We start from the raw sequence: 17,925 nt of genomic DNA, 5'->3' as shown, positions 1-17,925 counted from the left end.
TCACATCTGCAGGCATTATATCCTCATTAACGTAGATGTCATCAATGTAAGCTGAAGCAGCTTTTGCCGTGGTCTCATCCTGCATCAAAACAGTTTTAATAATAGTTGTCATTATTAAAGGTGCTACGTTTAGGCCAAAACCTAAACGTGCCAAACAATATTGTTTTCCCTTGATTATCACTGTCTGAAATGGCCATAATGACTCATGGACATGTATCTGCAGGTAGGCTCTCTTTAAATCCAGCAGTGCTACATTACTCCCTTTCTGATGCCACTCTCTTAGTTTAGCAGCGCACACGTCTGCGTTTCCAGTGAAAGCATCAACATGTTGATTCAATTCTCGGTAATCCATTACGGGCCTAATTTTGTCTTTAGTAGGTTGTTCAACAGCCATGAGCGGAATTAATCCTTTGGGTGGTTCCAGACGCTCCTGTGGGTATGGTATTAACCATCCGTTATCAATCCACATCTGAAGTTCTTCTTCATATGCGGCCCTATTCTTTGTAGAAACTGCATACTCTGGAATGGTGTTGCACAGCCGATCTGGTGCCTGGCTCATAGTCCATTTCCACTTTGCAGTCCACGCCTTTTCCTTGTCGTCAAACGTAGCACAGAAGTCCTTTTCTTCAATAGACATGGCTGCACAGACTTCTTTTCCTTCTCCAAGCATTACACCTCCAGTTGCTGTGATTATGACGCCTCCTAGTGCTTGTATTGCATCAATTCCAATCAACATGTCATAGCCAAGGGTTTTTCTTGCATCACCAGAACATCAACTTTGGCTGTGTCACCCTTCTCAGTACAGATCGTAATCGTCTCTTTACCACAACATGCTCGGGATAAACCATTGATCGTCATAATACCGATTGGTTGCTCCCGCCACATCTGACAGTAATGTGCACTTACTATAGACCGGGAACACCCCGTGTCTATGAGTGCTGAACACTGCACATCGTCAATTTTAATGCCAATGACCGGTAATCCTGTGTTTATTGGTTGGCAAGGGGCAAGGGTGGCGATAGTACCTTGCCCCCAACGTCGTTTCCTGAACAGTTGCGAGATATGTGCCCATACTTATTGCAGCGATAGCATTGTACTGTTTTCTGTGTTCGTGGATATACACACCTCCTATCACTCCGGCAATCCTTAGCAAAATGATTGGCCTCCCTACATTTATAGCACACTGGGCCTACACGCTTATTACTACCTGGGAGAGAATCTACATTGCTTCCATGTGGTTCGACTGTTGCATGTTGAATGCTAGTTGCTACTGCAATTGGCTCCTGTTCCTTACAGATGTTTTGAGCTCGGGCTAATAACTCGTCTGTTGTCAATTCATCAATTCGTGACGATGCCCGCAACAGTTTGCTGACCTCCTCAGGTAAGCCTACTAAAAAGGCACATCTTAATTTATTTCTTCCGCCCGTCACACCAATAATTTCCTGGGTAAGGTTAACAACAATTTTGTCCAAACTTCTAACTACACGTAACGCACCTTCTCTCAACTCCCAACATACTTCTGCTAATTCAACTTATTGCTTTGAAATCCAACTTCAAAATGAACGACCCTCTCAAAAATCAACCCTCTTTTATCTCCAACCAGGAGCATCTCATTTGCATATCGGGTGGTCACATTGCAGGCATATAAAGAGATAGGGCAGCCATTTTTGTTTCTTTCTTCTTTATTCATTTCATTCCACGACCGACCCATTGAATTATGCACACGTGCTAATTAGGTAAGTCGCACGTTTCCCTAGTTGAACCCCTTATTTAATTATCTTGAGGTAGGATACTCATTCCATGTAAATAGTTGATTGTTTAAATTCCTTCATTAGGAATTGAACTCACAATGTCTAAATAGAATTAAATTCTGAGAAAATCATTTAACAAAAACTTTTGAAAAATGACAATATTATATTTTATCCAGATTAACAACACATGAATAATAAATGAAATTTTTTTTTTTACTTTAAACCAGCTGTATTGCCACTTGAACATAAGAGGCTACTATTTGGTATCATTTTCTTGAAACTAAAGTTGCCTTTAGAATTGTCAGCAATCACTGAAAAAGATCATAGAAAATGGGAAAAAGTCATATAAAGTCCATCAAGTCCAAAGGCGAAGAACAAAGACTTGATTCCCACGAGTTTTGGTGAATAACAAAGAAAGTCTTCTCTCCCAATCATTATCAATGGGCCAGTAGTGATTTTGTCAGCATTTGCCAAGAACTTTGCATCAAACTCAACCTTATGTGATCAGAACCACCTACCTCCTAAATTTCTTCCCAAGACCGAAAATAATCTGAGTGACATCCACATATTTGTTCGTGATGTTGACACAATCATTAAGAACCTTGATATCAGTATTCCAGTTATAGTACTCAAAAAACATTATCTGGAACTAGCACCCATTCGTGCAAAGCTGTTTAATCAATACCTAAACGATAAATGCTTCCCAACACCTTGAAAAACCTTTACCTAGTATTTAAAAATAATGGATACTGGTCTTCTGCATTTCAGTACAGATCAATTAGTCTACTGTGTGTCATGAGTAAGTTGCTTGAATCCATGTTAAATACAAAAATTCTCAGCAAAAACAACCTACTCAGTGACAAACGATATGGTTCCTATCCTGCAAGATCTACAGCTGATGTACTGACTGTAATTTCACATAGAATCAAGGATCAGTGAATCTATTGACATATCAAAAGCATTTGACAGGGTTTAGCATAAAGGTTTAATTCACAAGATTTTCAACTATGAAATATCTGGAAATATCTTCTCAAACACTGAATCTTTTCTCTCCAATAGGTTTATACAAGTAGTTGCCAATGGGCATAAGTCCAAAGCTCAAAGTATCAACACTGGCATGCCTCAAGGATTCATCCTGTGCTCAACTCTCTTCTTTATCTTTATTCTGTTATTAACATTATAGTGACAACATTAGTACATTTACCACAAGATGGCCTTTCAACTAATGCTGGGTATTTTAGAGATCTAAGCATTATTGAACATAATAAGAAAAATAATGTGAATAAACTTGTAAATTATTTCACATTATTTTTTCATGTTGTTGAAACTAAAGTTGTCTTTTTGAAAAGCTCTGAAATGTGTGGCAGGAATCTCAATAGTTTGACATTGTATTGAGCATAGGTTAGTGTTAGTTCTTTAATTTGGTATCACAAATGTTTGAAAATCAATAAACAGTGAAATTCCTTTCAATTACAACTTGTTGATTTGCAGATTATTTTAATCAAATGCAGATGAAAACGAAATTTAATCCTCTCTCAATTTTTTCTCACCTGTCATAAATGTTTTTCCAGTTTACTTCAAGTAATTTTTTCAGTGATGGATGATTTATTTTTTAATGCTGGTGTTTTTTCAACTTAATGTGCAAGATATTGTTTATCTCTATGCATATAAATCAAGGATTTTAAAGAAAAGGGGTCATTCATAAATATGGTCGGCTTAATATATTAAGCCAAACATATGGACGAGTAGTCCCTTTTCTTTTGCTAAACTTGGTTTTGACTTGGTTTTAAATTGTCTTTCAGAAAAATCCAAATTGAAAACTTTAGTGAATGAAATTTTTGTACAGTAGTCAATGGGACAATATCGTAGTAGTCGTTAGTAGTGGAAATTTGGTAAATTGGATTACTTAAGGGGACAACTCATTAAGAATTTGTTTACATTGGACTTGAAGATGACCAAATTGTAGTCAGCTGGAAAGCAGGCAAGCGGAAAAGAATTTCACAGGCGTGCAGTGCTAAGAAAGAAGCTTTGTCCATAAAATTTACGTTTAGGTTTAGGCACAGATAAAGAGTGGACATGGCTTCCAAAATAGAAAAGTACATGTAACACCTTTATTTCAACCCTTTCTCTTTATATTTCTTTAAAAATTTTATTTCAACCCTTTCTCTTTATATTTCTTTAAAAATTTTATTTCAACCCTCTCTCTTTTTATTTCTTTAAAAATTTTATTTCAACCATCTCTCTTTTTATTTCGTTAAAAATTTTATTTCAACCATCTCTCTTTTTATTTCGTTAAAAATTTTATTTCAACCCTCTCTCTTTTTATTTCGTTAAAAATTTTATTTCAACCCTCTCTCTTTTTATTTCTTTAAAAATTTTATTTCAACCCTCTCTCTTTTTATTTCTTTAAAAATTTTATTTCAACCTTCTCTCTTTTTATTTCTTTAAAAATTTTATTTCAACCCTCTCTCTTTTTATTTCTTTAAAAATTTTATTTCAACCTTCTCTCTTTTTATTTCTTTAAAGATTTTATTTCAACCCTCTCTCTTTTTATTTCTTTAAAGATTTTATTTCAACCCTTTCTCTTTTTATTTCTTTACAAATTTTATTTCAACCCTCTCTCTTTTTATTTCTTTAAAAATTTTATTTCAACCCTCTCTCTTTTTATTTCTTTAAAAATTTTATTTCAACCCTCTCTCCTTTTTATTTCTTTAAAAATTTTATTTCAACCCTCTCTCTTTTTATTTCTTTAAAAATTTTATTTCAACCCTCTCTCTTTTTATTTCTTTAAAAATTTTATTTCAACCCTTTCTCTTTTTATTTCTTTACAAATTTTATTTCAACCCTCTCTCTTTTTATTTCTTTAAAAATTTTATTTCAACCTTCTCTCTTTTTATTTCTTTAAAGATTTTATTTCAACCCTCTCTCCTTTTATTTCTTTAAAAATTTAATTTCAACCCTTTCTCTTTTTATTTCTTTACAAATTTTATTTCAACCCTCTCTCTTTTTATTTCTTTAAAAATTTTATTTCAACCCTCTCTCTTTTTATTTCTTTAAAAATTTTATTTCAACCCTTTCTCTTTTTATTTCTTTAAAGATTTTATTTCAACCCTCTCTCTTTTTATTTCTTTAAAGATTTTATTTCAGCCCTCCCTCTTTTTATTTCGTTAAAAATTTTATTTCAACCCTCTCTCTTTTTATTTCTTTAAAAATTTTATTTCAACCCTCTCTCTTTTTATTTCTTTAAAAATTTTATTTCAACCTTCTCTCTTTTTATTTCTTTAAAGATTTTATTTCAACCCTCTCTCTTTTTATTTCTTTAAAAATTTTATTTCAACCTCTCTCTTTTTATTTCTTTAAAAATTTATTTCAACCCTCTCTCTTTTTATTTCTTTAAAAATTTTATTTCAACCTTCTCTCTTTTTATTTCTTTAAAGATTTTATTTCAACCCTCTCTCTTTTTATTTCTTTAAAAATTTTATTTCAACCCTCTATCTTTTTATTTCTTTAAAAATTCTTTCAACCCTCTCTCTTTTTATTTCTTTAAAAATTTTATTTCAACCCTCTCTCTTTTTATTTCTTTAAAGATTTTATTTCAGCCCTCCCTCTTTTTATTTCGTTGAAAATTTTATTTCAACCCTCTCTCTTTTTATTTCTTTACAAATTTTATTTCAACCCTCTCTCTTTTTATTTCTTTAAAAATTTTATTTCAACCTTCTCTCTTTTTATTTCTTTAAAGATTTTATTTCAACCCTCTCTCTTTTTATTTCTTTAAAAATTTTATTTCAACCTCTCTCTTTTTATTTCTTTAAAAATTTATTTCAACCCTCTCTCTTTTTATTTCTTTAAAAATTTTATTTCAACCTTCTCTCTTTTTATTTCTTTAAAGATTTTATTTCAACCCTCTCTCTTTTTATTTCTTTAAAAATTTTATTTCAACCCTCTATCTTTTTATTTCTTTAAAAATTTTATTTCAACCCTCTCTCTTTTTATTTCTTTAAAAATTTTATTTCAACCCTCTCTCTTTTTATTTCTTTAAAAATTTTATTTCAACCCTCTCTCTTTTTATTTCTTTAAAAATTTTATTTCAACCCTCTATCTTTTTATTTCTTTAAAAATTTTATTTCAACCTTCTCTCTTTTTATTTCTTTAAAAATTTTATTTCAACCTTCTCTCTTTTTATTTCTTTAAAGATTTTATTTCAACCCTCTCTCTTTTTATTTCTTTAAAAATTTTATTTCAACCTTCTCTCTTTTTATTTCTTTAAAAATTTTATTTCAACCCTCTCTCTTTTTATTTCTTTAAAAATTTTATTTCAACCCTCTCTCTTTATATTTCTTTAAAAATTTTATTTCAACCCTCTCTCTTTTTATTTCTTTAAAAATTTTATTTCAACCCTCTCTCTTTTTATTTCTTTAAAAATTTTATTTCAACCCTCTCTCTTTTTATTTCTTTAAAAATTTTATTTCAACCCTCTCTCTTTTTATTTCGTTAAAAATATTATTTCAACCCTCTCTCTTTTTATTTCTTTAAAAATTTTATTTCAACCCTCTCTCTTTTTATTTCTTTAAAAATTTTATTTCAACCTTCTCTCTTTTTATTTCTTTAAAGATTTTATTTCAACCCTCTATCTTTTTATTTCTTTAATAATTTTATTTCAACCTCTCTCTTTTTATTTCTTTAAAAATTTATTTCAACCCTCTCTCTTTTTATTTCTTTAAAAATTTTATTTCAACCTTCTCTCTTTTTATTTCTTTAAAGATTTTATTTCAACCCTCTCTCTTTTTATTTCTTTAAAAATTTTATTTCAACCCTCTCTCTTTTTATTTCTTTAAAAATTTATTTCAACCTCTCTCTTTTTATTTCTTTAAAAATTTTATTTCAACCCTCTCTCTTTTTATTTCTTTAAAAATTTTATTTCAACCTTCTCTCTTTTTATTTCTTTAAAAAATTTATTTCAACCCTCTCTCTTTTTATTTCTTTAAAAATTTTATTTCAACCCTCTCTCTTTTTATTTCTTTAAAAATTTTATTTCAACCTTCTCTCTTTTTATTTCTTTAAAGATTTTATTTCAACCCTCTCTCTTTTTATTTCTTTAAAGATTTTATTTCAACCCTCTCTCTTTTTATTTCTTTAAAAATTTTATTTCAACCCTCTCTCTTTTTATTTCTTTAAAGATTTTATTTCAACCCTCTCTCTTTTTATTTCTTTAAAGATTTTATTTCAACCTCTCTCTTTTTATTTCTTTAAAAATTTATTTCAACCTCTCTCTTTTTATTTCTTTAAAAATTTTATTTCAACCCTCTCTCTTTTTATTTCTTTAAAAATTTTATTTCAACCCTCTCTCTTTTTATTTCTTTAAATATTTTATTTCAACTCTCTCTCTTTATATTTCTTAAAAAATTTTATTTCAACCCTCTCTCTTTTTATTTCTTTAAAAATTTTATTTCAACTCTCTCTCTTTTTATTTCTTTACAAATTTTATTTCACCCCTCTCTCTTTTTATTTCTTTAAAGATTTTATTTCAACCCTCTCTCTTTACATTTCTTTAAAAATTGTATTTCAACCCTCTCTCTTTTTATTTCTTTAAAAATTTATTTCAACCCTCTCTCTTTATATTTCTTTAAAAATTTTATTTCAACCCTCTCTCTTTTTATTTCTTTAAAAATTTTATTTCAACTCTCTCTCTTTTTATTTCTTTACAAATTTTATTTCACCCCTCTCTCTTTTTATTTCTTTAAAAAATTATTTCAACCCTCTCTCTTTTTATTTCTTTAAAAATGTTATTTCAACCCTCTCTCTTTTTATTTCTTTAAAAATTTTATTTCAACCCTCTCTCTTTTTTTTTCTTTAAAAATTTTATTTCAACCCTCTCTCTTTTTATTTCTTTAAAAATTTTATTTCAACCCTCTCTCTTTTTATTTCTTTAAAAATTTTATTTCAACCCTCTCTCTTTTTATTTCTTTAAAAATTTTATTTCAACCCTCTCTCTTTTTATTTCTTTAAAAATTTTATTTCAACCCTCTCTCTTTTTATTTCTTTAAAAATTTTATTTCAACCCTCTCTCTTTTTATTTCTTTAAAAATTTTATTTCAACCTTCTCTCTTTTTATTTCTTTAAAAATTTTATTTCAACCCTCTCTCTTTTTATTTCTTTAAAGATTTTATTTCAACCCTCTCTCTTTTTATTTCTTTAAAAAATTTTATTTCAAGCTTCTCTCTTTTTATTTCTTTAAAAATTTTATTTCAACCCTCTCTCTTTTTATTTCTTTAAAAATTTTATTTCAACCCTCTCTCTTTTTATTTCTTTAAAAATTTTATTTCAACCCTCTCTCTTTTTATTTCTTTAAAGATTTTATTTCAACCCTCTCTCTTTTTATTTCTTTAAAAAATTTTATTTCAAGCTTCTCTCTTTTTATTTCTTTAAAGATTTTATTTCAACCCTCTCTCTTTTTATTTCTTTAAAAAATTTTATTTCAACCCTCTCTCTTTTTATTTCTTTAAAAAATTTTATTTCAACCCTCTCTCTTTTTATTTCTTTAAAGATTTTATTTCAACCCTCTCTCTTTTTATTTCTTTAAAAATTTTATTTCAACCCTCTCTCTTTTTATTTCTTTAAAAAATTTTATTTCAACCCTCTCTCTTTTTATTTCTTTAAAGATTTTATTTCAACCCTCTCTCTTTTTATTTCTTTAAAAATTTTATTTCAACCCTCTCTCTTTTTATTTCTTTAAAAATTTATTTCAACCCTCTCACTTTATATTTCTTTAAAAATTTTATTTCAACCCTCTCTCTTTTTATTTCTTTAAAAAATTTATTTCAACCCTCTCTCTTTTTATTTCTTTAAAAATTTTATTTCAACCTTCTCTCTTTTTATTTCTTTAAAAATTTTATTTCAACCCTCTCTCTTTTTATTTCTTTAAAAATTTTATTTCAACCCTCTCTCTTTTTATTTCTTTAAAAATTTTATTTCAACCCTCTATCTTTTTATTTCTTTAAAAATTTTATTTCAACCCTCTCTCTTTTTATTTCTTTAAAAATTTTATTTCAACCCTCTCTCTTTTTATTTCTTTAAAAATTTTATTTCAACCCTCTCTCTTTTTATTTCTTTAAAAATTTTATTTCAACCTTCTCTCTTTTTATTTCTTTAAAGATTTTATTTCAACCCTCTCTCTTTTTATTTCTTTAAAGATTTTATTTCAACCCTCTCTCTTTTTATTTCTTTAAAAATTTTATTTCAACCTTCTCTCTTTTTATTTCTTTAAAGATTTTATTTCAACCCTCTCTCTTTTTATTTCTTTAAAAAATTTTATTTCAACCCTCTCTCTTTTTATTTCTTTAAAAATTTTATTTCAACCCTCTCTCTTTTTATTTCTTTAAAAATTTATTTCAACCCTCTCTCTTTATATTTCTTTAAAAATTTTATTTCAACCCTCTCTCTTTTTATTTCTTTAAAAATTTTATTTCAACTCTCTCTCTTTTTATTTCTTTAAAAATTTTATTTCACCCCTCTCTCTTTTTATTTCTTTAAAAATTTTATTTCAACTCTCTCTCTTTTTATTTCTTTAAAAATTTTATTTCAACCTTCTCTCTTTTTATTTCTTTAAAGATTTTATTTCAACCCTCTCTCTTTTTATTTCTTTAAAAATTTTATTTCAACCCTCTCTCTTTTTATTTCTTTAAAAATTTTCTTTCAACCCTCTCTCTTTTTATTTCTTTAAAGATTTTATTTCAACCCTCTCTCTTTTTATTTCTTTAAAGATTTTATTTCAACCTCTCTCTTTTTATTTCTTTAAAAATTTATTTCAACCTCTCTCTTTTTATTTCTTTAAAGATTTTATTTCAACCCTCTCTCTTTTTATTTCTTTAAAAATTTTATTTCAACCCTCTCTCTTTTTATTTCTTTAAATATTTTATTTCAACTCTCTCTCTTTATATTTCTTTAAAAATTTTATTTCAACCCTCTCTCTTTTTATTTCTTTAAAAATTTTATTTCAACTCTCTCTCTTTTTATTTCTTTACAAATTTTATTTCACCCCTCTCTCTTTTTATTTCTTTAAAAATTTTATTTCAACCCTCTCTCTTTTTATTTCTTTAAAAATTTTATTTCAACCCTCTCTATTTTTATTTCTTTAAAAATTTATTTCAACCCTCTCTCTTTATATTTCTTTAAAAATTTTATTTCAACCCTCTCTCTTTTTATTTCTTTAAAAATTTTATTTCAACTCTCTCTCTTTTTATTTCTTTACAAATTTTATTTCACCCCTCTCTCTTTTTATTTCTTTAAAAATTTATTTCAACCCTCTCTCTTTTTATTTCTTTAAAAATTTTATTTCAACCCTCTCTCTTTTTATTTCTTTAAAAATTTTATTTCAACCCTCTCTCTTTTTTTTCTTTAAAAATTTTATTTCAACCCTCTCTCTTTTTATTTCTTTAAAAATTTTATTTCAACCCTCTCTCTTTTTATTTCTTTAAAAATTTTATTTCAACCCTCTCTCTTTTTATTTCTTTAAAAATTTTATTTCAACCCTCTCTCTTTTTATTTCTTTAAAAATTTTATTTCAACCCTCTCTCTTTTTATTTCTTTAAAAATTTTATTTCAACCCTCTCTCTTTTTATTTCTTTAAAAATTTTATTTCAACCTTCTCTCTTTTTATTTCTTTAAAAATTTTATTTCAACCCTCTCTTTTTATTTCTTTAAAGATTTTATTTCAACCCTCTCTCTTTTTATTTCTTTAAAAAATTTTATTTCAAGCTTCTCTCTTTTTATTTCTTTAAAAATTTTATTTCACCCCTCTCTCTTTTTATTTCTTTAAAAATTTTATTTCAACCCTCTCTCTTTTTATTTCTTTAAAAATTTTATTTCAACCCTCTCTCTTTTTATTTCTTTAAAGATTTTATTTCAACCCTCTCTCTTTTTATTTCTTTAAAAAATTTTATTTCAAGCTTCTCTCTTTTTATTTCTTTAAAGATTTTATTTCAACCCTCTCTCTTTTTATTTCTTTAAAAAATTTTATTTCAACCCTCTCTCTTTTTGTTTCTTTAAAAAATTTTATTTCAACCCTCTCTCTTTTTATTTCTTTAAAGATTTTATTTCAACCCTCTCTCTTTTTATTTCTTTAAAGATTTTATTTCAACCCTCTCTCTTTTTATTTCTTTAAAAAATTTTATTTCAAGCTTCTCTCTTTTTATTTCTTTAAAAATTTTATTTCAACCTTCTCTCTTTTTATTTCTTTAAAGATTTTATTTCAACCCTCTCTCTTTTTATTTCTTTAAAAATTTTAAATAAAATAAAAATAAAATTTGGGGTTGGGATACCTATAATGGAGGCTATGTGGTTCACCTCTCAGTCATGAATGATAATGCCTTCTCTCTTAATGATCATTTAATCTTAATTATGAGTCATCACTCACCAGGACATCTACATGAAGTGAAGGAATTCTAAATGCACAGTATCTTGCTATATTATAATTGTGGTTAGCCATTTGTCTTTATGTCTGGGGATGCAACGTTTTAACTGCTAACATCAATAAATTATACAGCTTTGTTTTTGTCAACTATAAGCTTAAGTAGGAGGTATTGTAGCAGTCACATATTCTAATTTCATTATGCACTTCTTTCCTTTGATATAAATGGATAGGTGTACAACTGAAGTGATTATCCCCTAGCCAATCCGAAGCTTTTAGCACAAATCATTTTTTTTTAATTAATGCAATAAGAGTTTTCAATATTGACCAATAGTAAAACGATTATCAAGACATGGTCTATTTTAAAAATTTTATAAATATTCTTACAACTATTTATGTAGATATTTTATTCATTTTTTTCTTTCTGATTAAATACCCCTAAAATAGTGTTTTAATTTTTTTATAATTATTTAAAAACATCAACATATAGCCATTCCAATAAAAAACAAAGATGTGTGATTGATAATGAAGTCACTAATAGAGCATTTATATAAGGAAGGGGAGAGAACAAAATAAAAAAGAGGATTAAAATAAAGGTGTTACAAGTACTTTTCTATTTTGGTAGCCATATCCTGGGCAATGTTGGATAGCCCTGCTAGTTTTAAATAAATTTCTATACTACATGTTTTACTTTCATCTTTCATAAAATGCTGGGCAATGCTAGGTGCATCTTCTAGTCATATAATGAATTAAAAAATTGATTACTTCATTTCATTATTCAGGAAGTTGCTTGCTTCTTGGCACTCATAAACCCAACCATTTGCAAAAATGGCTGCAGACAGATTTTTATTTCTGATAACTTCCAAAGCCTTTCAAAAAAAAAAAAAAAGAAAAAAAAAAGAAAAAACATTAGACTTAGATACAAATAAATCATTGGGTATGTAGGAAAATAATGTCCAAAATAGTTAATAGTCAAGAACTCATAAACAAAAATAAAAAAATAATTCATAGCAAATGAAATAGAGTTAAATTTGCTACCAACCCTTATACTTTTAACATGTTTGTACTGTTTCTAAGGTTTTATTTTCAAATTTTATTTCAATTTTCCATATGTCAATAAGACACATGAAAACCAAAATGGCGACTGAGGTGATGGGTAAATTTGATTAATTTCATGTTGAAACAATAGTTTAAAAAATGACTATCATTAACTCACAAAGTTTAGTTAAGTGATCATCTTGGCTTAAAATTCAGAAATAAAAAATAACCCGTTAACATTTTCATTTTCTAACACATTTAAACAATTTTAACATTTAATAATTTTTCGGTATAGATGCGGGAGGGCAGTATACCATATACTCTTAACATAAACAAATTCATTTGATTTCATTATTTTCTGAGAATCCCTTCACCACAGTCTAAATTTTGTTAGACATTTTTCATCTGCAAAATATTGTTAGTAGACAAACACAACTTTTCATATCAATATACATATTTTAAACATAATAGATATATTATAAAATTTGTCTCATCTCAAATATCAGAGATTTTAGCTACTTTTAGAAATGGAAAATTTTGCATTAATAGTAAATAATAAATTCCTAACAAAAATGTTGATGTTATGACCTGAAAATCAAAACATTAAGATCTCCAGTTGAGGTCCTACTAACTAATTTTCCATTATATCTTTATAATACTAAAACTCGGTCGTTCTTGGTTGTTTGCTTGTTTGCTTGCGCCCTATCCTCCTCCTCCTACTAATACTACTATACCTCGTCTTCTTGCTACTACTATTACTTCTCCTCTTTACAACTACTACTACGCCTCCTCTTCCTCCTCTTACTACCATGATTGCTTTATTATCTTCTACACGGTGTATAAAAAACGATCCGCTATGATCAGGATTCGAGCCTGTGCGGACATTGCCCATTGGATTTCAATTCCAACGCCTTAACTACTCGGCCATCCCAGCTTCTTCTCCAAATCACAGAAAATATTACATGATTGTTTTATTATTTTTTACAAAGTTTTTACACACTATCCGCTAGGAACAGGATTCAAACCTGTGTGGGCATAACCCATTGAATTTCAAGTCCAACGCCTTAACAACTCAGCCATCGCAACTCCTCCAAATCACAGAAAGTATTACATGATTGTTTTATTATCTTCTACAAAGCGTATAAAAACCGATTCGCAATGAAAAGGTTCTAACCTGTGTGCGCATTGGATTTCAAGTCCAATGCGTTAACCACTCGGCCATCGCAGCTTCTCCTCCGAATCACAGGAAATATTACATGATTGTTTTATTATCTTCTACACAATGTATAAAAAATGATCCGCTACGAACAGGATTCGAACCTGTGCAGGTATTGCGCATCTATCTATTTATTTATATAATACTAAAACTCTGTCATTCTTGGTTATTTGCTTGCGCCCTATCCTCCTCCTCCTACTAATGCTACTATGCCTCCTCTTCTTGCTACTACTATTACTTCTCCTCTTTAAAACTACTACTACGCATCCTCTTCCTCCTCTTACTGCTACTACTACGCCTCCTCTTCCTTATCCTACTATTACTACTACTGGTTGACATGTATTTTCCCTACTACTACTCCTACTACTAATACTACTACTACTAATGAAGAGGAAGAAAATTGAAATAATGTATTTCCCCTCAGATCATGCCTAAATGCAAAGTTACAAGACCACAAGTGGCTGATAAAAATCCAAGCTGTGATGCAGGGCCACTTATAATTCAATGGTTGTAATTTTTTTTTTTCAAAAATAAACAATTATAAACAGAATGACTCATAGAAATCTATCTATATTCTTTTTTTCATTTTAATATACTTTCATAGAAATGTTTCTGTTATGTCACAAAAAAACTATTTTCTTTACGTCACAAGTGTCATGCTCATACATTTATTTTTATAGCTAATATAACATACTGACCCCTTAGGGGATGTTTTGCAACTATTCTGTATTACAACTATACTGTCGCAATTTTCTCACAAATAAATCAACTTTGACCTGTTGACAACATATTTTTTTTTTTACTGTGTACGTTTTCAGCGGCCTAATTTTTTTTTTTGTGTTTTAAATTATCCAAATAAACAATTGTTAATACTTTCTTCATTCTCTTTTTACATTGTTCATTTCTGTATTACGTTTAAGTTGTTTTAACGCAATTTTCTTACAAATAAATCTACTATTTTACAATGTATTGTTTTACTGTGTACGTTTTCAGCGACCCCCAACAATCCATAAATGGCATTTTTCACTCCAGATTTTTTTTTTTAAATATGCTTTTTGAGTATATGCCTGGAATCATGTTAAAAATAATATATCGGTAGCTTTAGCCATATAAGAAATATTTGTTTTTATAACTTTGTTAAACAAAAACATTATATATATATATATATATATATATATATATATATAATATATATATATATATATAATGGTCCAACAACCAGCAGTCGTATCAATCACGTTTATTGAATTTATTAAATGTTGCTATAATTTCTCAACACTGAGTGACCCAACGGGTCACGGGTTGTCTAGTATATATTATTAGCATTACTATGCATTAGTATGCTGTATTAGCATTATTAGCATTAGTATGCTGTATTTTCGTGGACATCAGCAATATTACATACCTAATGTGCTTCAACAAGTCATATCTTTTTTATTTGTGGGTCAATTTTTAAAAGAATTACATTGCTGGAAAGAGAATAGAATATTTATTTTTTTTTATGTGTTCAATGTTTTTATGCTCCAAGTGAAAAATGAAAAATGGTAAAAAATGACAACAGCAAAAAGAGAAATTGTTTTTTCAATGTTTACATTTCATATGTTACGTTTGGATACACATGCGCAGGGTTAAATTTGATTGGATATGGCTGACATTTTACAGGCTATATAAGCATAGAAGTCCATCTCTACTGGACTTTGATTTATATTTTTATGACCACAGGAAGCAAAGTTACGACCGAGCAAAGTTGACAAAGAATATTTCAAAATTGATAAGATAAATTTTCATATAGATAATAGTTTCAGAATTATTTTCATGTATAATATTTGATAATTATTAATTGTGCGGAAATTTCTTTAAAATGTTATCTTTTATAGAAATTCAAATCCGCTTAAAGGGAAAACGGCTCAATACGCGCTAATGCGCTGAGCTGCATACAGTCAGCGTATTAACGAGTTTAGTTTGTATTCTCTTAAAAATAAAAAACTGTTTGTTCTGCTTTCAAAACGAAAAAAAGTTTCATTTTTTATTCTAAGTTTGTCAATTTAAAAAAATTATTTTCAAGATTTTCAAATTTGATTTCCAAACAATACTATTTTGTTGTTTTTAACGCTTTTAGTACACATGCACTAAAAGCGTTAAAAAACAACAAAATGTACTAAGTACATGCGTTTCTGTTATCATGGTATTTATAACTTCTTTCTTGTACTTAAGGTAAAATTGTGTTTTTTAGTGGTTAAAAAACAAAAAACAAACAAATATATAACAAATAAAATGTACTTGTGCACTTATGCTACCATGCTTAAATAATAATGTTACTATTTAGAAACCCATTCTTAACATGGGGAAGGAAGGGTGTTTTGTTAACTATTCTGTACTTTCACCTAACAATTTAAAATAAAATATATTGTGAAACTTGAATTTATTTTTAACTCATTATCAAGACCATTTTTTCAAATCTGTAAAACAAACTCGTTTTTTTAACTGAGGATATCTAAATAATAATAATAATTAGGCAGTTTGATAAAGAATTTCATTGTGATGCATTTTGTAAATTTTTATTTTGTTTCCACCTTAACATTTTTTCTTTAAAATGACTACTTTTGCGAGTATGCTGAAAACGAATATCACATTTAAATTTTCTGCAAATAAGTAATAAGCATACTCTAAAACCTATAAAAGTAATCATTTTAAATGTTAAGGTTGTTAAGATTTATGGTTGCATCTCAGAAAATAGGGGTACATTTTGGGACAAATAGAGAGGATTTACAAAATCGAAAATTAGACTGGTCGACTATGGGAATTCCCATCTTTTATAGAAATCCAAAATCTATATGAAAAATTTTCTTCGATTTATTTCTGAGATTAATTCATATCTGCTCAATTTTTTTTTTTTCCTTGAGGGGAGTAGTAAATACCAGCCATGAATGGCTTTGGTGAAGAGGCAGGAAAATGGCTATTCTCAATAAAGCTATATTTAAATACCACTATAGTACTTAGTTTTGTTCATGAATAGACACCCACTGTATGATACCGTGCACCAGTTTAAAAAAAAATTGAAATTTGTACATCTTAATTTATAATTCATGGCTTATGGTAAAGAGATACATCAGATGTGACTGCATAATCAGAAAGAGCACACAATTTTACATAAGAGTGCCAAGTTTCATGAGAATAGCTTAAAAAATAAATAAATGGTGGCAAAATTACCAAATTTCTTGAAATGTTGAGGTCTGTAATTTGGCCCACTTTTTCTAAAGAAAAATGTCCACGGAAAAGCCTAAATTTTGGCACTTAAAATTCTCATAACTTTTGAACTACTGATGGTATTTGCATTTTAAGCATCTTTTATATAGCTCTTTTCATGCAAGTTGATAAAATAACAATTATCTAAAAAGAAAATCAACTTGTAATGCTAATGCATATTATATATTATAGCCAACCAATGCCAGTCACTATTGGCAGCATATGGGCATTAGTAGAATTAGAATTGATTTATTATTGCTCATCAGAAGATGAGTGCAATCTATAATGATATATATAATAATACGTATAATAATATCTATAATAATAATATAATATTATATATAATATGTATATAATAATAATATAATATCTATAATAATATATATAATAATAATATAATAATATATATAATAATATAATAATATCTATACTAATATATAATAATATGTAATATCTATAATAATATACAATAATATTTATAATAATATATATAATAATATATATGATAATATATATAATAATAATATATATGATAATATATATAATAATAATATATATGATAATATATATAATAATATATATGATAATATCTATAATGATGAGATTATGTACTTACTTGATTCGTATTGTAGCCGCCTCCTTTGTAACAGCCACGTCCAAACACATCAATACCAACAAAAACATCATACGGTCGATTCTTCTCACAACACAATTGTTTTGACTTTGATAATTTCTCAAAATCCCAGTTATAGTTCAGAAATATCCCATCACATTTGTCAAAGAAAATCCTGTGAAAAGTTTAAACTTTTTTAATCGAAGAAGAAATCATGATATAAGTCAACAATCACAATGATGACTCTTATTACAGCTTATGAAATTCAAAAAAATGTAACGCTAACCTAGGAAATCTTCTTCTTCCAATAATTTATATAACTAACAATGAAATGGTACTTGGGCAGCATTTGAACCAGATGTAACTGTTCACTAGGCTTTGCTCAGAACATGACGTCATGCACTTGGATTTGACTGTAATCTGACATAAGACACCAATCAATGCGCAGCAAAGGAGCAGTCGATCTTTGGGGAAAATATTGGAAAAAAAATCAAAAGAACAAGCTGGGAGCTTCTCAACAGTTATCTTTTCGAGTTTATGTGGAGACAGAAATTTGGTAATGATCCTTTTGTCCCCATCTTAAACGATAAATCGGATAGCTACCAATTGGTTGGGTTGGCGAAGTTTCTTCTGCTCTCTCTTCTCACCCCACTTT

The 17,925-nt window shown here is 27.8% G+C and overlaps 1 protein-coding gene across 4 annotated transcripts in view; it reads right to left on the bottom strand.

The window, feature by feature from the left end:
• Nucleotides 1-17,925, bottom strand: part of LOC145265449 (cytosolic endo-beta-N-acetylglucosaminidase-like) — a 72,379-nt gene that overhangs the window by 30,736 nt on the left and 23,718 nt on the right. For all 4 annotated transcript variants that reach the window (XM_080121299.1, XM_080121300.1, XM_080121298.1 and 1 more), the window contains 2 exons: nt 17,274-17,445; nt 11,923-12,026 (listed from right to left, as the gene is read on the bottom strand). In XM_080121299.1, coding sequence (XP_079977425.1) covers nt 11,923-12,026; nt 17,274-17,445 — 276 coding nt within the window. The remainder of the gene's footprint in view (nt 1-11,922; nt 12,027-17,273; nt 17,446-17,925) is intronic.

This window comes from Euprymna scolopes, chromosome 40 (assembly GCF_053919585.1).
Source record: "Euprymna scolopes isolate OS-2025 chromosome 40, ASM5391958v1, whole genome shotgun sequence".
Taxonomy (NCBI): Eukaryota; Metazoa; Mollusca; class Cephalopoda; order Sepiida; family Sepiolidae; genus Euprymna; species Euprymna scolopes.
This window is presented reverse-complemented; position numbering and strand designations above follow the sequence as displayed.